Here is a 24824-nt window from a genome sequence, read left to right on the forward strand (position 1 = left end):
TGGAGCGAATCAGACAGAAAGGGGGTTATTCTAGTAAAGCATGTAGAAAATTGCAAGCCTGCAATATGATCTCTCTTTGACATGGTTTGCATTGTGAGCTAAACGAAGGGCTGAAATCTTATAAGGGACTTAGTCACATCATATGATCAACCACAGACAAAACGTGTTTTCCTTGGAAAGAAATATACTGCAACAACAAGGCAGCAAATGGAGCAAAATGCATGGGAGTCGATTGTTAATGACCAATTTATCCCAAATCTCTTCTTTTCAACCAAGCAGTAGGCAGCTGACACCATCAAATTCTGAGGCACTTGGGAGACATCAGTGGAGTCTGAGCCGAGGGTCCAGCCAGCCCAGCTGATACAGGTCAGCTCTCAGCTGATACAGCAGTATATAGGGATGTTCTAGGACACAGTCATCTACAGCTCTTCTTTCAAGGGCCCTGTCCCAGTCTCCATCCCGTGCCCTACTCTGTGGGTGAGCCACCACAAGGAAATGGAGCCTGCTATATGAGGAAGGAAGCAGTGAAGCACTGGTTTTACTCTTCTGCAGTGCCATTGATGATGTGACTGAAAGAGAACGGAGAAAATTTGTACCCAGCTCCCACGTAGAACTTGTTCTGAAATTCCACCCTAGGAAGGAGCAGAGAGAGGCATCAGCATTTCCTGAAGGCAGGACCTACAGCCAGCCAAGAGACTGAAACCTGGCACCCATGGGAAAAGGGAGGTCACAGATGTTGGACTCTAAGCTGTGAATGCAGGCTCTTTGTGGGACCACAAGTGTGACACAGGCAGCCAGGAAGCAACATGGCACTCATCAGCTCTGACTTTGTGTCAAGCCAGACTGGAAATCATCATCATCACGAGGCCAATCAGCAGAACCTTCCCTGGGAACCTGCTTCTAGCAGCTGGGATAACCACTGCTGGTTGAACACTGGGGAGAGACAGACACCTCCTCCTCCCCGCACAGCAACAGGCGTCTGCACCACGGTTTGCCTTGGCGTGTTTATGACTTGTGCTGGGACGTTACTTGGTGAAAAAGACCACAGCTTGGGGCTCAGGTGGGATGCCTCGTTAGGGTGGTGGTGCAGGGTATGTTATCCCCTTGTTCTTGCTCACATGCCGATGGGGTGTCCACACTGCTGGCCTGCCCGGACTGATTATCAGTTATGGCCAAGGTGGGCTAATTTGGAACTGGTTTGTCGCAAAGCCTAAGCAGCCTGAAGCTCAGCTCGGGCTGATGACACAAGCATGACCCAGGTTTTCATCAGGTTTTGCACTCCCAGCTGAACTCCTGCTGCCCTTGGAAGCTGTCACGTTAGATCTTGGGTGGGATTCAGAGCCAGTGGTGTGGCTGTGCTGCCTCTGGGCCTTGTCATGAAGGTCAAAGAGGCTTCAGCGGCTCTGCTGGTTTATCAGGACAGAACTGCAGGCTGCCATTTGCCTCACATGCCAACAACCACCACGGGTGCAGGAGGAGGGAGCAGGTAGGATCTCTGAGCTCCCTTTGGAAGAGTCTCCCTCACTTCATTTGCCAAAGGCAACTAATGGTCCAACGCACGGCACTGCACGTCCAACACCGCGCCCACGTGTCCCCACAGCCCGCTCCCTCCCAAAGGCTGATGTGGGGAAGGCTCCAGAGGACCCTCCACGTACCAGTGCAGCCGCAAGGCGTGCAGGAAGGCTGAGAGCCCCTCCATGACCAGCAGGATGGCCACTGTCAGCACCGCAAACGCCGCGAAGATGATGAAGACGGCGACGAGGCCGGCCCAGGCCGCTGCTGCTGAGCCCGTTGTGCATCACCATGGTCCACAGCACCTCCGACAGCTCTGCGGGGGGAAAGGAAGGGCAAACAGGGCTGAGCAGCAGCTACGGGCAGACACAGCCTGCAGTCTGCCAGCTCACCCGTTTTTTCACCGTTTGTGGAATATATACGCCCCTAGCTGAGCTTTTTAGTTGCCTTGTTTATTAGGTATCTCTTCACCATGTAAAGCTAAAGTGTATCAGCTTCCACTCCTACTAAGCTCCTTTCTGTGCCAAGAAGTACAGCTCACCCCTGTCAATCCATGGCACACTACACCACAGACCCCCTTTGTGTTTTCCTTTTTTGTCTGCCTGATTCTTTAGGGCAGGTGCCAACTCCTAGGCAGAGGCGTTACAAGCAATATTAGTAAAAAGCATTTCAGAAAAAATAAGAAACATGAAATCTAAGTTCCTGCCTGAGGCAATTTCTAGTATTGGAGCATCTGTTTTTATCACAGATCAAGAAGAAAGACATGAAATGCTATACATTTCTCATGGAATGTGATGTTCCACTGAGTGTTTCTGGGAAAAAATCCCAGTGAAAATTACAAATTCCAGAAACTCTCGAGCCAGACCATTATCTTTCCTGTTGCTGAACAAAAATCAGAATAACTGTTTCAAGTTAATTTTGGCATTCATCTGCATACCCTAAGGCTATAGAAAGTACTTATTGGGAAAAGCAGGTATGGCTCCATACTGCCTTCACCTCCACGGACTGGGCTACACAAGTGACTACAGCTCCCACTGTGCCACACACTACGAGGACTATTCCAGAGGGGTGGCTGCCAGAGCAGTGCAGAAAAGGGACCACAGCCAGAGAACGCAATCAGAGCTGCCAGGGAACACCTCTGAAAACTGAGATGCCCGCCACGTTTTGTTTCTGGCAAGAAATCACTTGGAGGGGTCTTACCAGAAGCAGAACATCCTGACACATAAATATCCACAAGCAGAAACTGGATTTCGTGAAGGAATTTTGCAGGAATAGTAAAACAGCAGCAGAAGCCATGACCAGCACGGTGATGGGGACTGAAGGGGGACAATCACTCACGTGCATGGGCCAAGCTCAGCGCCAGAGTCGCAGGGTAGGAGGCTGTGTTGGAGATGCAGCCAAGGCAGTACTCAATGGTGTGAATCGCTTGGTGGACAAATATGTCTCCAAATTGAACTGAAACAACACGTAAAACCGAAAAAGTTAATCAGCTCTCACTTCAGGGTTTTCTGGTTAGCAGAGGAACACCCACCAAGGCTCCTCGTGCGCCTTTCCTTGCTACATTCTGAAGCAACGCAAAGTATTACCCAGGAAAAGAGACTGCTCTGGAAAGTGTCAGCTCTGTATGATCTTCCCATACACTCTTGCTGGAGAAAATACAATTCCCGCGAAAACTAGTATTTGGGGAACAGACCATGTCCCACTCTTACAATTTCAAATCCTTAAATGCCAATCTAGTGGCTGCCAATCTCTGTGATTTCTTAGAGAGACAGAAATTCTTATGCAAAATAGCAGCTTTCAGACGATCTGCCTAAGGGCATGCACATTTTGGGAGCTATCACTGAATAACTGTATCTCATAATAATGAATAAGCAGATCTGTGAAGATTCCCTGTGACTGGGAACAGCCAGCCATATCCACACTCAATATTGTTGATACTCCCAACTGCTACAAATATTTTTGTCACTTTTTCCCATGTTGCTTCCTGCTGTGGAAACTCTTGACAATATCTGCCCAAGGAAGGATTCTCTCCCGAGTCAACAATTCTGGCTGCCAACTTTAAGTGCTCCTTTGCAATTTAGAGGAAGGAAGCTCACGATTCTTGGGAAAGGGTTGGCCTTCTCTGGGTGCATTGCGGAAATAAAACAACCACCCCTGAGGAAACAAAGCTTGAGGTTTGTAAAAATGCCTGCCACACTAGGCAAAACCAAGGGAAAAATTTAAATTAATTAATTCAATGAAAGTTCAAACTCTATTCTGTTTGAGAACACAAACTGTTACGAAAGTGTGAATTAAAAACCTTGTTAGAAAGAAGGGCTGGCAACTCTGCAAGAGTCTTCTGCTTGACTTTGTGTCTTCCACTCTTGTGTTTTTCTGAACAATTTTCTGTCCAGATTTTTCTTACCTCTTCATCATGACCGTCGTGTCCTTCATGGCCACCGCTGTGGTCTCCCTGGGAAACTTTCTTGGCGTGATTGGTCTCTGGGACATCTACCTCATTTTCACCTTCTGAGTTTGCTGAGATGGCTTGAGAACGGATCTTTCGAAAACACAATGCAGTGTGTGTTTGATTGGTACCAAAATGAAGAAGTACATAGCACATGGGTAACGTGTGAAAGATTATATTATGAACACGAAGAAAGTTTAAACAGTAGTCATCATGGGCCACAGAAATTGAATATTCCCACCAATAGCTAATAATGCCTAAATATTTTCCATCCTAGAGCATTTCCAGTGATTCCAACTGTTTTGTAGCTAATTTCTGGTGTCACAATGCACTCTTTGTTCTCACCATGAGAAGATCCATCACTTCTAGCAAATGAGAAAACTGAGGTTCTTTTAAAGCTGACAATCCCAATTAGATGGGTGCAAATCAATGGAATTAGTGACAAGTGAAAGATCAACAAAGCCTGAGAGGATCATATGACTTGATGAAGGCCACACAATTCTTGGATACACAGGCAGAAATAAAATTCAAAGCTCTTGATTCACTTAAAATTGACAAAAACCTCCTGGCAAGCTCTCTGCAATTATTATTTACAGGACTTTTCTAGAGGCCTGAACAGCCTGATCTAATAGTCCTATTACACAGCATAAGCAAACAGAGAGCTCATGGCTTTTGTCAGGTTCTGCCTTGTCACCCTTTGTAGCCTCCAGCAGCTCTCATGGGAAAGGTCTCCTGACAACATATTGTTCCCTACTGCAGCAGTAATGATTGTCACACCCGCTTTACCTTTGCTTTACCTGAATGTCAGCACAGAAAACAGACTTTGCAGCAAACATATAAATCTAGGGCATTGTAGGATGCGATCAGACAGCTAACATATGAAAATTAGGAACAGAAATACGGGCACAATAGGAGGTGGGTAAAATCTGTCAGGTGTTCCTGGCATAAGAGCAGGGGATGGAGTCAGCCATGTCAAGCCTTCACACAAATCCCAGAAGAGAAAGACAAAATAAGAAATTACAGTGCAGAGGCAGGGCTGAAAAAGTCTCCCAGGGACCTGGCTTTCAATTATAGGTCAGAAGTGACTGGGTTGGAAAAGGTCAAGCAGCAAAACCAGCATCTCTTTCTTCAAATGGAAACATCTGTGCCCTATAAAAGGTACTCCAGGCACTAACTCTGACTATAAAGAGAAGTAAATCTTGACTGACAAGTAAAGTCCTGTTAGTGTAATAAAGGAGAGAATTAATGATCAACTGGGAAGCTGCAGCTGCCACAGCTGTGTATTGAGAAGCTGTGGGCAAACCACAGAGCCCACGGGAAGGAGGGCTCTGTTAACGTGAAGGCAATCACTTAGGGAAGAAAGAACTACTAGAAAGCAGGCAACTGCTTTTAAATCAAGCCTCTCCTTCAAGCACTGTTGCTCTCTCCAAGGCCAGGACTTTCACAGATGCCCCGTTTCTACAGAGCAGCCAAGTAATGGTTAGTGGAGATTGTGGACTGACAACTGAGGTCTTTTCCCTGTCTTGAGCTTCAATCTTCTTGGAATCTTCTTTGGTTACAGCAGGTTGAAGAGCTTAGCGTCAGCTTAACAAACAGGTTATGTCCTTGCCAGCAAAACCTCTGCTTCCAGGGAAATGTTTCCCCCACTGGAGATATTCACTGGAGTAATGGGCTCTAGGGGACCCTGTATGAAATGTTTCCTTCACTGGAGTAATGGGCTCTAGGGGACCCTGTTTGAAATGTTTCCTTCACTGGAGATATTCACTGGAGTAATGGGCTCTAGGGGATCCTGCTTGAGCAGGTTGGACCAGATGAACCCTTCCAAATTTAGCCATTCTCTGATTCTAGTTTAGATGGTTTAGACATGTCCATACACTTGTCCTGGGCATATGTGGCCTAAAGCACACTTTGAAATTGTCAGAGAAAGCCTGAAGTCAGAGAATGCAGAATTACATCACTGCAAGGAGTTTTTGGGGTCTGTCTCCCCAGCTTTGTCTTTGCTGTACTGACTCCCCCCCGACTGGTGCACATCCCTTACCATGTGCTGTGCTTTCTGGTGGTTGGCTCGGAGAATGAAAGGTTTGATAGGAGCATCCAGGGAACAGCAATCAGAGCAAATATAACCAAGAAACTCTGCACTTCTCTCTAAAGACAAAACAACAAGACCAAAAAAGTTGCTTTACTTCCTTTAGCCAACTACCTTGATGGTTAGAATCCAGAGTCCACATAATGGTAATTCCTTAAATACAACAAATTCAACTCCTTGTTTTATTTGGTTGTGTATCCTCTGCTTGAAAGAACATAAAAATAAATGTATAGTGCTTAAGGCTCAGAAAGCATGTTCAACTAGAGACCTGGAGATGAGAGGCTTTCACGCTGAAAAGGGTGAATTGACCAAAATCCCGTGGTACTGACCCAAACCTGGCTGCTCAGTGTCCCAGGCCAGTGTCCTGACTCTGTGTGAGTCGGTCAGTCTGCCTTGCTTTGACCAGTGTGGGATGGCTGCAGCAAGAGCCAAGGCATCCAAGTGTTGCCCTGGATTTACTCCACATCTGCAATTCCAGCAGGAATTGAACTCCCACAGCCTGGGCTTGGTAACGGATTGTCCCCACAATACAAGGTGTTCTTACACCCCTATGGCTGCCCTGTCATAATTGTCTGTACTCTCAGAAAACCGCAAAACAAAGAGAGAAAACCCTGAATCATAACTCCTGCAATTTTTAAAAGCTGGTTCAGATGTCTGATCACCTTATCATTGGGCTCATACAATATTTTGAATCACACTACCCAGGCAGACAGCACACTCTGCTCCTTTGGTGGGGTAGGGGGATAGGAATATGAGAAAAAAATTGCCACCTTGGGAAATTTTTGGGTTGTTACCAAGCACAATGTTATCTAAAGACTTTTTGAAGGCTGGGAAGACTGTGTTTTTCCAAATAATCCTTAATAAAGTTTATTGGAGCTAATCAGGGCTCTCTACTGACTCACCAGCTGTCCCTAAAACTAAGCTCATGTTGGAGTGCCCAGAGTGCAACTGTACAGATGTGGGTGCACACATGTGGCTGGATGCAGCACTTGCTTGCAGATTCTTCATGGATGCTGCTGATGTAAAATCAATCAAAGAAAAAAAAAATCCATGTTCTGAGAATATAAATAGAGATGACTTTAAAACAAGTTTTCTCTTAGGGGAGATTATTTCCTTGCTCTTTGTTTTTTTTTTCAAGTGAACTACCAAGAGGAGCTATTTCTGACAAAAAGCTGCCAGAAAATTCTCTAGCTACTTCTACTTTTTTTAGGTGAAAATGTGAAGTATTCAAGCTTTCCAAAGATGAAATAGAGACCTATCGAGGAAGGAAGATACCTCTGGCATTGTGGCCAGACTGCAGGACAGCACATGCCTGCAATACACAGCTCTGTATCTCCAGTCTTTGATTCTTTTCCCCCAAAGTGTCTTAACTGCGTAATTATTCTTGTAAGAATGGCACTAGGAAAGAGATTTCCTCTGCATTGCTGACTGATAGCTGATCTCTCCTCCCTGTTGACAAGGCCAACACAAATACCAGAAGAATAAACTCCTGTGACTTCCATTTGTGTTTGAGCTGCTGAGCCTAGGTCTTTATGGCCACTCTGCAAACCACCCACTGCAAAAACAAACCTACAGTAGAGTCAGGCTGCTTGATCCATACCTGATGGGGATACAGTGGAGCATTTGAAGTGTCACTGTAATTGAACAGAAACATGTTGATGAAGTGGATGAGGATGCTTGGGGCACTCTGCGAGGAATGGACATCAAAATGACACCATTTGAAAATAATCATGAAGACCAGGTAGCCAAAAAGAGAGATAATAAAAATCATCTCTGGAATGAACTGTAGGATAATGTTGATGTATTTCCTGAAGTAGCTGGAAAGAATCAGGGAAGAAAACTATAGTTAATACACTACATGTATAATACAAGTTTGCACCCAAGTCTGTCAGTACTTAGTTTCTGGAAAATAACCTCACAATTTTACAACTATCACTAGCCAAGAAAGAAGTCCATAATTACAGGCTTTATCAATAGGAGCCACTGTTTAAATACAAAAGCTCTGTTATACTGACTATCTTCAGGTTTTTGTACTTGATCTACCAGTATCTCAGCACCTCAAAAAATTATTACACTGCAATAGAAGCCAATTTTCAAAAAATGTCTTATTCACAAAATTGACAATTACATGCCAAGAAAGGTCAGAACAGGTGTAGTATCAATCCTCTCTGTTCTCTCAAACACTTTCTGTCCTTGAAGGTCACTACACACATTGCAGCTTTGGGGAGTCTCTCAACACTGCTGTGTCAGCCCCCGCACTTTATCACCATTTTTTATTTGTTTTTGCAAAACACAGAGGCAGAGATATGGACAAGCACACCCACAAATCCTGCCCAAGGGCTGCTAAGCCAGGTGAAATGCACATACACACACACACACACACACTCTGTAAGATTTCAGTGTGTTTTGGTTTAGGCCAAAAGAGCTTGTCTTTCAAGAGAAAATATGTCAATAGTGGGAGGGGCTACATCTTTTTAATTTAGTGTCCTTCGATATTTCTGTGGAATTGAGAATATAAGAAAGGAAGTTAAAAAGAGAGTTTATTGAGGAAAATACCTCCAATGTTATGGCTGTCCTTTGGACTTAGCATTGTATATCAAACACTGTGTGAGTCAGTCAGCGTACGGGACATTTCTAGTCACACCAGGGAAAGGTCAAAGTTCAAATCATCAGTCCAAAATATGAGGTTTTCTCTGAATGAAGGACAGTGGTGAGGACTTGTGTGCTGCTGCAGCAATAGGCTTGGTGAAATGAACTTACATGTGGTTAAAGAGACTGAGTATCACTCCAAAAACCATGTGCACGATCCCTATGACAACCGACATCTTCATTTTGTAGGAGTTCAGGAAAGTCAGCTTGTTCGATGCAACATTCCAGATCTTGGGGTAAAGGAACAGGGAAAGAGAAGAACAAGATTTTTGATAAAAGGTTTGTGGAAGTTGTTGCTTTGACACCATCAATTTACTCCTACCAGTTCTAGGAAGAGGGCAGCAAAGCACAGAAATCTAGACGTTCCTTTTGTTACTTTCCACTTTGCCAAGATATTAATCTAAAATGTATACGGTATTAGACTTGCTTAACACACAAAATAACAAAGATTTAAAATTATCCTATGGCTTTGCTTTAGTCCTCCAGGAACCACTGCAAAGGCTGGTAGCAGAACCTAGATCTTTTGTCGTTTCCCATCCTTAGCCTGGGTCATCTTCTTTAGCAGAAGTGGAAAGGCATGAGAAAATCCCTCCTGCTGCAACCAAAATTAGTTCCACCCTCACCAGAGAAGCAATGAGGACAGAGCATTTTCAAACTTTTTGTTTGAACAGAAAGAATTCTTTTCAACTCTTTGGCCATGGAGATCAGCTTACTGCCTCCCTCTCTGCACCAGCTATTTAGTTATGTTAGGATATATATCCCTCCTCAGTCCTGCCTTTTTTATGCTACAGAGCTTCAGGGTTGCTTCTCCTTTCTTCTCAAACTTCCTAGACCCCAAAAACCTTCTGTCCTCAGACACAGTAAGCAGACATCACTTTTCAGACACTAAGTATAGTACCTGAAGAGAAAGCAGGAAGACGGGATTATTTGGAGGGTGAAACATTGCTTTTTGCATGTTTGTTTGACATGTTTTTCCTCTTCTCTGGCCACCAAAGAGACTGCCTAGCTTCTTCATCTCAGGGTGACTTTTTTTCCCAAAATACACCTCAGTCATCCCAGCAGGATTTGCAAAATGCAAAGAGCCCTCCATCCTTCAGGGCAGGTGACACAAATAATCTCCTCAGAGAGGGACACGAAGGGGCTGGTGCTCCCAGTCCACCCCTTCCCTGCCGGCACTTGTTCAGCCATTCTTCCCTCCCAGCCAGGACGTTTATGCCCTTGAACAGGGAGAAACCAGGTTGGAAACCAGGTAGTCTAGGTCAACCTAAATGACAGACGTATCAGGACAAGATGCAGAAAACTCAGCTGCTTCTGAGGTGATTTTCTGAACCAGACCGCCCACAGACTGGGCAGAGCTTTAAAGCTGAGTTTATAAAAAACTGACTACGAGGTCAATGTCTCTGAAAACCAGGGAGAACAGAGTTTCTTTGGGTGACCAACTGAAATGAGTGTGCAAACAGAAGGAATGGGGAATTTTGACTAATATGAAGATTAAAAAAGGAAAACTTGACGTTAAGAAGTACATGATAGAGACAGAAGAACAAGAAACAGGGAAATAGGACACAGAGAAGAAAATGTGACAAAGTTAAATAATACTAGCATTTACTTCACATTTCATGCAACAAATAGACTGCATGAAATTTGGAAGTTTGCCCTCAAACTGGTGAGGTATCTCTGGAAGAGTTTAAGTACCCAAATAAGGAAACAGAGTCCAGCAGCTGTGTGGTAGAAAAGAGACTAACACAAGACCATTCTCCTGGAAAATCAAATTTTTTTCCTGCTTACCATTTTGCTGCTGTCTGGTGCAGAACTGTTAGCAATAGTATTAATTGCTAATTGCTAAAGGAAAGTATCAGAAGGACTGATGAATGCGAGGGTGGATAATGAAATTGTATTGAATAGTTTGGCATCTGAGCAAGATGTAAGCAGTATGGAATAAGGGGTGGAATGTGCTGATTTTGCCTGGGTTGGCGATTTTTTTTCTTCAGAGTGGCCGGCATGAGGCAGTATTTTGTGCTGAACACTGGCTTGAAAGTGTAGAGATGATTTTGTTATTGCTGAGCAGGCTTACATGGAGCTTGGTGCTTTTTGTACTGCCTGGCTGGTGAGGAGCTGGGGGATGCACGGGAGGCTGGGAGGAGACACAGCCAGGACAGGTGACCGAAAGTGACCACAGGAATATTCCAGACCACAGGACATCACGCTCAGTGTATAAAGTGGAGGGAAGAGGGAGGAAAGGAGGATGTTTGGAGTGAGGGCGTTTGTCTTCCCAGGTCATCCTTGGATATAACAGGCCCCTGCTCTCCTGGAGATGGCTCAACTCCTGCCTGCCCATGGGATGAGATGACTTAATTCTTTACTTTGCTTGTGTGCACAGCCCTTGCTTTCCCTGCTAAACTCTCTGTACCTCCACCCACGAGTTTTCCAGCTTTCACCTTTCCAATTCTCTCCCTGGTCCCACTGTGAGCGAGGGGCTGCGTGGGGCTTGGCTGCTGGCTGGGGCTACATCACAACAACTACGTAAGGAACAAAGAGCAAGAAGTGAAAAGCACAGCTTCAGGAGAGAGTGCAGGGAGCTACTGATATGTAGCAACAGGGCTGAAATACAAATTATCTTAGAGCAATTTAATTTAATTACCGGATCTATTCCAAATGGATATGGATTTCCAGAGTAGACTCCTGGGACTGCCGGATTCAACTGCAGCACTGTGTTTTCTAGAAGCACATCCTTACTACAAGAGAAAAGGGAAATGACCTTTGCAGCTTAATCTCACCCTTGAAGTCCACGGCATATTTATGTGAGGTGTGCTGAAGACTACCACAGGGTATCTGTAGCTGACTCCAGCCTTTTGGTGACCTGTTATCCTGCCCTCGTGTGCATGTAAATGGGCCCCACACAATGGCAACCTCCCTCACACAGATAATTCTCTATGCATCAGTCCTAGACACCTGCAGATTTTTATGCACATCAGTGCCTGCACAAACAGGCGTGTTCCCAGGGACTCTACATTTCCATTTCAATAGCAAGTTCATCTGTGCGTGTCAGACAAAACCTCTGATTCATTCACGACTGCATCCACAGTGGGGAGCCCTCCCCTTCCCCACACAGGCAGTCTCTCTTTCCAAGCCTACGTGCTCCATTTGGCGTGTTTGTACTTCCGTCCTACATTGAGCACTTACTTCCAAGTGTTATTTTTAAACATGGGGATGATGTGCCAGGAAGAACCAAATAAGTTGAAGGATTTGGAGAAGCAGTCGTTGTAGATGAAGCCAGTGTACATGGAGAATATGCCCATGAGCAGGATCAGGTAGCGCCCGCTGAAGAAGGTGTTCCAGATCTGCGGGGGGAGAAGGCAGTGCCAGTGACCAAAGCACCTGCAGCTCCATCAGCTGGGGGGCCCCAACTAACAGCACACATAATTGTACTGATCTGTGTATATACAACTCTTCACAGAAAATTTCAGGTCCCTTAGGCCCTTCTTATATGAGTAGGTGGAGTTACCAAAGCTCTGCCTCACAGGTATCTTTGAACCATCTCCACACAGCCTTTGGGGGGCTGATGACTCTTTCCCTGTGCTGATAGGGTGCCTCAGTTCCCTGGTACTCACCTCGTTAGTGCTCTTCTGGGCCAGAAGGCTTTTCTCATTAATGACCATCCAGAGAGCGAAGCCCAGCATGACAGCACCATGGCCACAGTCCCCAAACATCACCGCAAACAAGAAGGGGAAAGTGATGATGGTGTAGGGAGCTGCAGGAGGGAAAGGTCAAGAAGCTCAGCTCCCTCTAAACAAAAAAGCCTCATCAAAGAAAGAGTCTACCTCATCAGGCCATTCTTTACAGGTACTGCCCTCAAAGGCCTCCTCAATCCCTCACCTACACACCAGGCAGTCAGACCTGGTGCAGAATTAGCTTTAGCATCACAAGGAATGTTCAATTTTATGACCAGTACCTTCCTTGCAGTTTTATCCCTTGTTTCTCGCCTCACCATAATAAACACCATGTGTACATAACTGCATTCTCTTTTGCAACACAAAAATGTATTTGAAGGTTACTATCGTGTTTCTCAACTGTTAGCCTCAACAATCTGAGGTAATCTCACCTTTTCACATAGGCCCCATTTCTAGGTTTCTATTAATTCTTAGTGGTCTGTCTGAGAGTCTCTACCCTTGTCTCAAAGTTTTGTCATCCTTTTGACCTTCTCTGCCTCAACACAGAGAGCTCAACTTACGTTTCCCTTATGAGCTTAATTCTTTTCCTCAGGACAACTGCCTCACCATTTGTTCTCCAGCCTGTATTTGTACAGTTCCTTATTTCCATCACAACCATCCGCTGAAGACCAACAGGCAAATAATTTGCCTGGGAAAATCCATGACTATACACCAAAGAGTTCCAGTACAGTTTCAATTTCTCAATCAGCAGCGAGTACAATTTTTTAGGACAGTGAGAGAGCTCAAAGGCTTTACTCTGCTCATGCAAACCAGATGCACACAGCTGAATGTTTCTCACCCGGATTCATCTCCCTGTAGTTGCCCACACCGTATGCATCCACGATGTTCTGAAATCCAGCTGTGAACTTGTTGGTCCTGTTGAAGGTGGGTGGTGCCATCTTGGTGTGTATGGCAGTGAGGATGGGGGCAATTGTGGAGCCACTGCGTTCCTGCAAACCCAGAGACAAGGACAGACACAGGGTGGATAGAAGAACTGGCACCACAACATCACTTCTGGCTCAAGGGTCTGTCACAAACCTGCTAATATTTAATGCTGACCTTAAGCTCCACCAAAAGATGAAAGGTCAAATGACAATGGGACAACCTCAGAACAGAAAACGGAGCCCCACATCACAGTAACAGACCTGTCTAAACATATGCTCAACATATAAACAATTCAGTGCAGGTGAGAGTTGCAAGCACCCAAAGCTCTCTTACCATTCCATGATGGAGAGCTCTTTTTATCCGGTCAGCATCAGCCACTGGGAACCAGATCTCTGCAATGACACACTGCTGGGTGACATCAATGTTACAGCAATTCAGGATGTGGTAGATGGCCTTGATCTTCTTCACCTTGATCCCCCAGGACCACAAGTTGGCTGCTGCCTCATGCAGCAGGCGTTGGCGGTGGGACTCGGTTTGCGTTATCACCTGTGAGCACAACACAGGGCAACACTCAAGACAGGGAGGCACAGGGCACATGATCCACTCAGTGAATTGGAGAGGACAGCTGGAAGAGGGCTGATGAAAAGAAACTATCTGTATGAGTGCGTGGGAGAGCAGCGTGTGCAGGGGTGGACACAGGATCACTCAACACCAGGCGCACAGTGCTGCTCACCAAGGACCCTCCCTGCATGGTTCTGAGTCACCGAGTGAAGAGGAGACCACTTGGGTTTACTGAACTGTGGGACTGGCTCCCCACCCAGCTGCTTACAGACTGGCCACATCTCCCCACGTGCTCCCAAGCTGCCACCTCCTGCAGGCAGCTCTGGGCCATGAACATGGGGCACATCACACCCACAAGAACTACAGCTCATGGTCTCGGGACCATCATGCGGCCACCACAGCGCTGCTGCCTAAATGAACGATGGAAATAATGAGATAAGGTGTTGGGAAGACAATCTGTGTGGTCTGCAACATGGTTTCAGACAGGACAAACATCTGGGCACGTCCCATTTGTAGGGTTCAGTTCTGAGTCACCAAGTAAAGAGGAGACCTCTTGGGTTTTCTGAACTGTGGGACTGGCTCCCCACCCAGCTGCTTACAGACTGGCCACATCTCCCCACGTGCTCCCAAGCTGCCACCTCCTGCAGGCAGCTCTGTGCCACGAACACGGGGCACATCACACCCACAAGAAGAACCACAGCTCATGGTCTCGGGACCATCATGTGGCCACCACAGTGAACGATGCGGAGATAACGAGACAAGGTGTTGGGAAGACAATCTGTGTGGTCTGCAACATGGTTTCAGACAGGACAAATATCTGGGCACGTCCCATTTGTAGGGTTCAGTGCTCAGTAAAGCCACTGCCACTTACTGTGTTCAAATCCTCGATCCTTGTGTTCACTCCATCAAGCATTTCCCGGCGCTCAGTGGCAGACTCTGGACAGGGATAGACTGTGGCACGAAATCTAGCCTCAGAAAGAGAGAGTTGAGAAACAGCCATTATTTGACTGAGTTTTCTTCGTCTATACTCTTCTCAGCTCAAAAGCAGGGAAACTGGACTTCATTCCTGACCCAGCAGGATGCTCTTCTCACACACCACATACCATTCTGCACTTGGTCTCACAGAAACATGCAAATAGGTACCTTTATCCCTTAATGATAAAGGATCTCTGCTTGTTCTAGCTGAAAAATCCTACTTGTATTTGGCGATACGCAGGACCTGATGTCATACAGAGGTCAGCACTAGCATGTAGGCACCTCCTGTCTATCCACAAGCCGCTCAAATTGCAACGAGACGCACTAAAAACCCACCCTGGCAAAGGCAGCCTTGCTAACACAGCAGCCAACAGATGTCCCTCTTGCACTGAGGCTGGAAAAATACCGTGTCCCTGCCTCTGCACTACCCTCCTGCAGGCGCTGGGAGAAGGCATCAGCTGAGCTACTGCTGCACTGCAAGCAAATGCCCTTTGTGCAGGCAGGCTGCATTAGTAAATAACCCTGTAAAAACAAACAAGCAAGCAAACAAAAAAAAGGATTGTATTTCCAGCATAAACCAGGATAATGGCCGCATGCTTCTGGTCCACCTGTTTGGCCAGACAGTTTGGGAACAAAGGAAGGATGGGGGTAAGGTTTTAAACACCTGAGAGCAGTATCTGTTACATCAGCTTAGATCAACCAGTAAAAAAGCTTTTATAAGCTTACCCTCAAGGTTCTGTTTGGAAGATTCAGTGGGTTTGTTGCCGGTGGTATAAGAAGGACTAATGTGGGGTTCTAATGTGAATGAAAGCCTTAGCTCCATGCAGGCACTGCTCCAGCTCTGGCACAGAACTCGACCTTCCCTAGCTCAGCTGCAGGTCACCCTGGTGTCAAGGTGCTCCCACCAGTGCAGCACATCGCAGTGTTGTACAGCTGCTATATGATCCTGGCACAGCTGATCAGAAATGGGTTGCATGTCTCTCTGCGCAGTGTGCAGCCACCTGTCCTGCCTGCAAAGCAAGTCCCAGAGTACTCTCCATGCACAACAGCAGGCACAAGGAGCTCCCCTCGGGACCTCACAGGCCACAAGGTGCACTGCTGCTGCTCTCTGCCTGCACGATTGAACCGAACAGAGGTGCTGCAGTGACTAAAATAGCGGACATCCCTCCTTTTTTCCCTGCTTGGCTTGTCCAGTGATATCTAATGCATGTGCCACCCTTGCCACTTTAAGACTGCCCATCAGGTTTGCAGGTCCCTCCTCTCTGCAGAGCAGAGATCTCCTGGCCCTGACCTAAGGAACACATTTCCAGTATCCTGTTGTGGATACACCGAGTTAGGGTTGCTAAAGGGCTGTCTTTCTGCACACGAGATGAATTAAAAGATGTAACAGGGTCATAGGGGTCTATCCCTGTTTAACAGACAAAAATGTGCAGGCTCTGTGTACAGATAAGTATCATATTCTGGCTTTGTCTCAACACAGGATATTTCACCACCTGCTCTACAAAATCAGTTCCAGCACACATACAAGTGAGGACAGTTGCAAATTGAACAAAACATGCTGCCATTTCCTAGAGATCAGCCCAGAGCTGTGTGTAATGACAGCACGTGCTCTTCAGCTAAACTTCCCTTTCCAGAATTGAATTTCTCCTCATTCAACACCTGGTATTCATTTCCAAGGGTTATTCACACTACCTAATTTATTTCCATCTTCTTATTCTTCCCAGCTCTTAGTTCATCATTAATAGGGATTTTTAATCAAACTTGAAAGCTTATTCCTCCATGCTGTACAGTTCCCCCATTCCCAATAACGTTATTGCAGCAGTGCTGCTTTGATCTTTTAACAGCCATTTTGCATACTGAGCATCAGCTTTGCCCTAATGGCACAGACATCTCTGAAAGCTTCAGGAGAATTCAGCAGGGAATCCTTACATCGATAAACCCAGTTTAGTATTCACATTAGCACTGAGGCAGCCGCAAGAAAAGGAGGAAAAGAAAAATTCTTACATTTCCCTCCTTCCTGCTCCCTCTACACCTTTCACTAATAAATTTGTGCATAGACTTAATGCTCATGAAATTGGCAGACTAATGTTACCAATTAGAGTCAAGCAGGGACTACAGGCGTAACCTGAGGCACACAGCTCTGCAAACAAATCTTAGCCTGTCTTGCAGAAGGCTGGCTTAGACCAGTCCCAGGATTTTTGCAGGATATTTGCTTGTCATGAATGATGACTTAGTGCTAAGCAGAAATATCCTGCTGGGGCTGGAAGGACACTGCCATCTGCTTTAGGTACAGTCAGCCCTGCCTTACAGGTGGACTAAGATATCTTGGCCTGTGTACCAGGGACAGTTGATGGCCCACAGAGCACAAAAAGGGTGTCAGAGGATTAATACCTTTAGAAATCTGCCACACAGGAGAACATCCATGCATGTGGAACCAAAATTCAAAAGGAAGAAGGAACATAAAAGATCACTTCATTAGCATTGCATAGAGTGTCCTGTGGATTTGTCTTTGGTAGGTGTATTTTCCTTTTGTTACAAGGGCCTGAGAGAAACCAGTCTAAGTTCCTTTCTACAAACCTATCACCACATACATCTGCAGCACTAGCTCCTAGAAACTTTGCACATCACTGCCTCCCTGCAGGGATCTGCTCATATTTCCAGTACTGCCTGACCCATAGCTGCAGATTGTGCCATAGTTTGGGTGATTTTGGTGTGGATCAACAGTAATTATGTTGACAGGCATTGCATTGCTTGCTCTTTTACTTCCATCCCAGAAAAAAAAAATCTTTGGCTTTTGACTGCAGGGAATTTTAAATGCCGCGGGGGGGGGTGGGGGTGGGGGGGTGGAAATTACATCCAAAATTAAGAAGTTTCAGAACTCTGTGGGCAACCCCAGTCAGTTCTAAAAAAATCCAATGAGAAGCATTCACCACCAGCAACTGCCAATGCAGAAGGAGAGAAGAGTTCTGAACAGCATTTAAAAAGCAGCCAAAGAAATGAGACATAAGAGGGACATGGGCCTGATGAAGCACATGGTCCAAAGGAGGGCCATGAAGATGATCAGAGAGATGAAGCACCTCTGCCAAGAGGAAAGGTTGAGAAAATTGGAATTGTTCAGCCTGGAGAAGGAAAGGCTCCAGGGAGACCTTACCACAACCTTCCAGTACCTAAAGAGGTCTACAAGAAATGTGGAGAGGGACTTTTTACCAGGGCATGTAGTGATAGGATGTTGGGGGAATGGCTTTAAACTGAAAGAGAGTAGGTTTAAGGTGAATATTAGGAAGAAATTCTTTACTGTGAGGGTGGTGAGGCACTGGCACAGGGTGCCTCAGAGAGGTTGTGGAAGTCTCATCCTTGGCAGTGCTTAAGGCCAGATTGGATGGGGCTTTGAGCAACCAGGTCTACTGGAAGGTGCCCCGCCTATGGCAGGGCAGCTGGAATGAAATGATCTTTAAAGTTCCTTCCAAGGCAAGCTGTTCTGTGGTTCTATCATACTGCAGAAAATTGTAATCCGGAAAGAGAATGAGGCTTGCTGAAAGCTCAAAGACCACTGGCAGCAGCAGTCTGATCCTGCACAGTGGCTATGGGAGAACTCCCTGTCTGTCTGAACTTCGGGATCAGACAGCAGTCACTGAGAGCTGGGAGTCTCCCCTCATGTCCATGACTGTTCTATAGACAGATGCTCACCTCAGGAGGGCTGGATTTCTGTCTGGATGGGCATTGCCCTCCACTGCTCACAGAGGGGATCTTGGGGGGCCCCATTTCCAAGGCAGGAATTGCTAACAGACCTCCAGGTTCTGTCACTTCTCGGGACTGAAGTCAGTTATGCCAGCTGGGTGAAAAATCTACCTGCTTTTACTCTGATGAAAGGCAGGAGGTAAGGAAAGACCTGCCCTGAGTGCAGATGCCAGGGAAGAGCAATTGCTCAACCTCTCCTGGCTCTGCCTGGCTGAGGGACTACACGTGAAATGGGTTTGTTGACAGCAGACAGATCCTCTCATCAAATCTGATTTACACTGCAACAAAGCTCATCGGTCATCAGCATAATGAAAGAGTAACAAAATATTCAACCTGAATTATCTTTTCAAGATGGTTAACAGGGTGGAAACAAGTCAGGTTCTATGAAGCTTTCATTTCTCTCCTGGGCTGTGTCTCTGATTACACAGATATTGCTCAAAGGCCTTAGGAAAGGGTTGAATAAACTACAGCATCATCTTTTTACGAAGAAATGCAGGAAGGCTTGAGAGCAAGTTGAGGATTGCCATGTTTCCAAGTCCTCAACTTAGGGCCCCTGATTTTCAGGGCAAGAGTGCTGAGCATTTTTTAACCAAGAGTCCCCTTTGAGATGTCTCAAGTTAAAAACCTAGCAACTGAAGTTCTCAAGAGCTGTACACCCCTTTGGAAAATGTAGGATCTCGAGTTCCAAGTGCCAAGGTGATGGATGTCTTTCACGATTAGGAGTGGAAGGGAGGTTGGTTGCATAGCTGACAGCTGGAGAGCTGGACATCTGATATCTAGCTCCAAATTCAGCCAGCCTGGACTAACCAATTCTATGGGAGTCACTGTGGTTTGCCCACAGGCCTGCCTTACCCATCACAAATCTTCTTGATTTTCAGTTTGAGCTGCTCGCCTTGATAGAAGATAATGAATACATTCTTCTTCACCTCTTCTCTCTGCAATACACAATTCAAACAGAATGTAACATGCCCGGAGTCCAGTGCCGAAAAGTCGGTATTTTTTTGGCAGCCTCTCTACTGGTTGCTTTTATCCCCCATCCCCAGTTTCCCATCAGCAGTGTTTTCCCCAGATGCTCTTTCAGGAAACAGGATGAGCAGCAGCTCTGGGTTATGGGGGAAGGAACAACGTGGAGCAGAGGGGACAGAGTTCCACTGGGGCACGGGGCTCACCCCGGAGACACCAAGGGAAACGGACCCTCCACGGCTAATTTCAGGTGGGGACAGCCACAGCCCACTTCCATGGTGGTCCCTGGAATACAGCTGCCCTGTGAGGCCTCACGTCCATCTCCACAAGCAGGAAAATGAAACCACCTCAACAGCAGCAACAGGGGAAAGCAACATCAAAGAAACTATTCCCATCTTCAACCTGTCCCACCTTTGCCCCGCAGGCTGCCCTCAGACCCCGGGCTCTGGAGAGGCAGCCAGTGCTGCAGCACAGCCCAGGTCACCAGTGCTGCGTCTGCAGGTCACAAGCACCCACACAGGGCAGAGGAAACAAAAGCAGGTTGGCACCTACTGTCACAGGGTCCTCCATGGGGGTGTCCATTTCCGTGTACCTCAGGTAGATGTTTCCCCTGCAGGCTCGCCACAGCAAACGCTCAAAGGGGATCATCCTTTCCCTCTTTATTACCCCTGCTGTGAACCTGAGCAGAGTTACAAGGTAAATCAATTACAAGCCCATTCTATGCCTCTTAGGACCTGCAGCACACATGATTTCACAAGCTCTTGTTTTCTAGGCACTTCTAGGAAAACCTTCCCTGCTCCAGCCTGGCTTTTATCTCAATCTACTGACTTTACCCTGTGTTCCTTCTTTAAAGAAAAACTTTCCTAGATCAGCAAGTGAAGGTGAAGAAAAAATTCTGGCTAGAAATGGAAGAAGGGAGAGATGCCTAAAGTCACACAAACTACAGTGCCTGAACGGCAGAGGCAGGAGGTAGAAATTTTGCAGTGGTGGTTTATCTTCACTCTCCCGTTTTCCTTTTCTGAGGAAGCATCAGACTGCAGCCTGATGTGCAATACCATGGCTTTTTCTGTGGTTAGACATCCACCCACGAGGACCAGGCCAGATACCTGAGTCCATGGGTGAGATGCCTTAGGATAGCAATTTTCAGTCAATACCTACTAAATCACTGGAACTGGTGACCTGGAAGTAGAAGCCCATTGGTCCCATTGCCCCATAATCTGACCATAGTTTTGATGATCATTTCTGAGGGCAGTCACTCTCTGATCTTCAGGAAAGAGCTGTGCAGAGGAGGCTGGTGAGCACCCTCTGCTAAGAGGCTGAAGAAGCCGTGCCAGTGTCGCAGCAAGCAGCACAGGTGGGAAGCTGGCCAAGCTGGAGGCTCTCACCAATACACACCCCAGCTTGGCAGCTGCAGCAGCAGGAGTGCTCCTCAGCTCCAGCAGTCCAGAGGTGTCCTCACTGAAGAAATCATCTGGCAGATTGGTTTCTGCCTGGAAAACATTAGTTTTAAAAGAACGCTTTTCAGCATTGCCAGGTTGAAAACTATTTTCGCATTTTTCCCCAAAGGCAGCTTTCCACAAAGATTTGGACCAAAGGAAAAACAATAAAAGTAAGCTATACCTTAGCAATGGAAAAGCATAATAACAATTTTCAAAGAGATGTGTGAGATAAGTTTTTTGAGCCCTGCTAACTCATGGAGCAACACAGGCTCCAAAGTGACTGAGGTGTTTTTGCAAACTTTCTAATGGCTTGTGGTAAACACCTCTAAAAGCAACATACACCAAATGAAAAGTGCAAGTATCTTTAAGAACCTTCCACATCTCTGCTGGAAGAGCAAAGAGGCCTCTCACCTCAAAGAAGTCCTGAGTTTTCTTCAGCAGATGTTTGAGCTCTGTCAACTCAAGGAAGTTCTGCTTCAGTGTTTGCTGGTTCTGGTTGGCTTCCAGCAGCTCAGCTTCAAGTTTCTCCAGCACTGTCTGTTTAGGGTCCAAGCACATCCAGAAAAACTCTGAAGCAGATCAATGGCTCATTCCCAAGCTGATACCAAATCTCAAACAACAGTTTTGGTCTTTTTTTTTTTTTTTTTTTTTTTTTTCAAGGCAGAATATGGAAATATTCAACAAACACTCTGATAAATACTTTTTGTAAGAAGATATTCATCAATGCCAAGGCATCATTTTTCCATTGTAAACATCCCCTGAGATGGGTGTGTCATCCTCCTCTGGCACTGGATTTCTGATGCCCCTGCCCCAAGCACAGGCTAGTAGGGGTGTGTGTGGTGCAGGTGTCTCAGCCTGCCTGGGCATCTCTGTGCCTCCTCTCAGACATCTCACACCCCAGGCTGACTGGTGGTCACTTTACTGACTAGAAGAGCAACCTACATCAGTTTAAGTTCATTAGCTATAGGCCAAAAATTAGGTGATGACACGGGTCAGGAACACACCAGGAAACCAAATTTCTTGTGAAGCTGAAGCCCCTGGAAAACTTGAATTTTCCTTTCTAGTCACCTGTGTATGCAGCATTTTAAAACACCCTGCCAGTAAAATCTGCTTCTGTCTGGGCTAGAATAAAGCATCCCTTGCACATCCACAAGTGAGGCCAAAGTATTCGTGTCAGGCCCCAGCATCACAAACTCCTCCCAGCAGGACAGGCAGTCCTGGGTTTTTCATGAAGAGAAGCGGGTTCTAATCAAGCCCCTTGGTAAAACAACAAACCCTTCTTATTCTCTCCTATAGGATGATGGAGGCCTTCTGTGAAAGCAATGCTTTTTCATTAATCTGTAGGACCAGAGGGATGTTTCAGAGGGGATGGTGAAAAGACTGGGCTCTTTTAGGAACCTGCAGCAGGATCAGCCTCAACCTAAGTGCTGAGGCAGCAACTTGGGCAGGGAGAGTTGTGCCAGCCTCAGGCACTAGATTCTTCCTTACAGGGAGGGCTCTAGGGCTGTGCACCCCATACAGAGAATCTGGTGTGCAGCCCTTCTCTCTCCTGGGTCCACCCCAAATTCTGTACCTCCATATCAATCATTTCCCGAGGCAGAGGGGTCTCCGGGTACTTTTCTGCTTTGACTATCTCAACACTGTCTTCCATCTCATTTTCCAGAAAACCTGCAAGGAAAGACCACAGAAGTCTCAAAACAGGATCATTCCCAGTGCATCACCCTGGTCACCAGCTTGCTGCTCAGCCAGGACCAAGGCATCCCGTGGCCTTGGTGTGACCAGATTAAGTGACATGCAAAGGCCCTCATCCCAGTGCCACCACACAGCCACCAAGGAATTCGCACCCCCGGCCTCCTTTCTCAGTGGAGGTGCTGTTTCTTCTGAAGGCACAGTACCCACTCCCACGTGGGCAGCCCTCAGCCCTCAGTGGCCACCACGGCCCCTTTATTTGGGGCAGTGAGCAAGGCACACAGAAACCTTGGGTTCCACTGCTTTGCCCAGCAATGCCAAGCGCTGCCACCACGACTACAAATGGACACCAGCATCGTGGTGGGGAGAGCGCAGAGCTCCCAGGACACAGAGCCACAGGACAGTGGGAATCATGAGCTCCGCCGCTTGGGTTTTAAAGATTTATCCCAAGGCTGAAGCCCTTGGCCACAAGAAGTGTGTGCCAACAGCTGGTGCACCGATGTAAGAGTCAGGTTATCTGGACCAGCCTCCTGCCAGCCCCACATTTATCTTGTCATTTTATAAAAGCTTATTAACCTCTTTTCAGTTCGCTTAGCCATTTTCAGAACAGGGGCAACAATTTATTGCTCATATGGGGGTGAAGTGGTAATTAGCTGATGCATGGACAACATTTCCAGGAGCTCAGATGAAAACATCACCATTTTGCCACTAATTCTGCTCCCCAGTGTGAGAGCACTTAAAGAACTAAATCCCACACCAGCAGCTGGCAGGAAGCTGATTGCATTTGACAAGCGTTTACTTACGCAGGATTCTCTCCAAGGATTCGCACCTTCTCACTTCATTCACAAACTTTCTCTGGAAGCTGTTGACATTCACATTCAGCTAAAAAACAGGAGGGAAAACAAGCCCGGGGCTGAAGGCTGCGCGGTGCTGCACTCATTTTTACCATCAGCAGGGGATGAGTTCCTTGGGTGCGGATGGCAAACACCGTGTGTCTGACAGGGTCCTACTGGTGGCCTTCCTCATGGCCTGGGACCTGTGGCCGGCCACCTGACACTGCTGTGACAGCAGGACTCACAGAGGGCCCTTCACAGAGAAACTCTCTGCACCCTGCTGACGCAAAGGCTCGTTCTACGGCTGTGCAGAGCACTGGATGGGGACTCAGGGATGGGCAGTGTCTTGGCATGATATCTGGGTTTCAGAGGAGCCTCGGGGAAATCCCACTCTCACCACGGACTCTTTGGCCTCCCTACACGTGCATCTTTCCCCAGCGCTTTGAGGGAAGGACAAGCGCACCCTGGGCACATCTCCAAAGCTCAGCACTACTCACGTCTCTGAACTGGACCAGCCCCAGCTCCCCGAGCTCAGCCACGCAGCAGTAGGCAGCCTCCACCTGCAGGAAGAGCTGCCTCAGGCTCATCTCCTCGCTCCGGAAGACGGAGGCCATCCCGCCCGTTCTCCTCTGGCCTGGAAGGCGCTGGGAGCCCCGGGGGGAGCAGCAGGCTCTTCCTTGTCCAAGCACGTGCCAGAAGGTGCCAAGCTCTGCAGGAACATTGGAATCGCTGAGTCAGAGGGCTGGATGATAACCCAGTGCTGCCCATCGTGTCCTCCAAAAGGGTTTCTTCACCTTCTAAGAGCCTCCTTGAACCCACACGAGGCTTCATCCCACCGGAGCACTGATGGATGCTAAGGTGTATGTGTGTGCCACAGGGAGAGGGGAGAGTCACCAGTCTCCCGTGAGAAATGATGAGCAAATGCCCTTCCTTGTCCTCTGCTGGACCTAACCACTTCAGACCACTGCACTCAGGCTCTGTGTTTTGGTTTTGGATGCTGTGATTAGTAAGAATTTGATTTCTCTTCGCTCTTACAAGAGCAGACTAATTTTTTTTAAATTAACCTTTAAGATTTCAAAAGAATTTTCTGCCCATAAAGGACCGTCTTCAAAATAAAGATACATGAAATAACATGCATTGCACAAAATTTTCTCTCATTTCTATACTTATTATTATTTACTTTGAATAACCTGAACACAGAAATTGTCTTTAGTTGTTCTCACAAAAAAATTAACTGATCAGCATGAACAAACACAGTAATTATCTTTTTCCAGAAAAAACCATGCAAGTAGATACACTTCTTGCATGCATTTAATTCTGTAGCAAGCCTATGTTTTATAA

General features: G+C 46.7%; 1 protein-coding gene across 1 annotated transcript; it reads right to left on the reverse strand.

Moving 5' to 3' along the window:
* Positions 1–516: 516 nt before the first annotated feature.
* Positions 517–24125, reverse strand: ATP6V0A4 (ATPase H+ transporting V0 subunit a4). The gene is given in 23 exon segments (XM_066319773.1): positions 517–632; positions 1656–1771; positions 1773–1828; positions 2851–2967; position 3708; positions 3917–4051; positions 5997–6046; positions 6049–6103; positions 7645–7861; positions 8805–8923; positions 11332–11425; positions 11874–12031; positions 12302–12441; positions 13200–13350; positions 13619–13831; positions 14718–14811; positions 19412–19494; positions 20075–20201; positions 20918–21012; positions 21373–21498; positions 22535–22629; positions 23454–23532; positions 23981–24125. Coding segments are annotated over 23 exon segments (2532 nt in total). The 5' UTR covers positions 24098–24125; the 3' UTR covers positions 517–538.
* Between the last annotated feature and the right edge of the window lie 699 nt (positions 24126–24824).

The sequence above is a fragment of the Sylvia atricapilla genome, chromosome 5 (genome assembly GCF_009819655.1).
Source record: "Sylvia atricapilla isolate bSylAtr1 chromosome 5, bSylAtr1.pri, whole genome shotgun sequence".
Lineage (NCBI taxonomy): Eukaryota > Metazoa > Chordata > Aves > Passeriformes > Sylviidae > Sylvia > Sylvia atricapilla.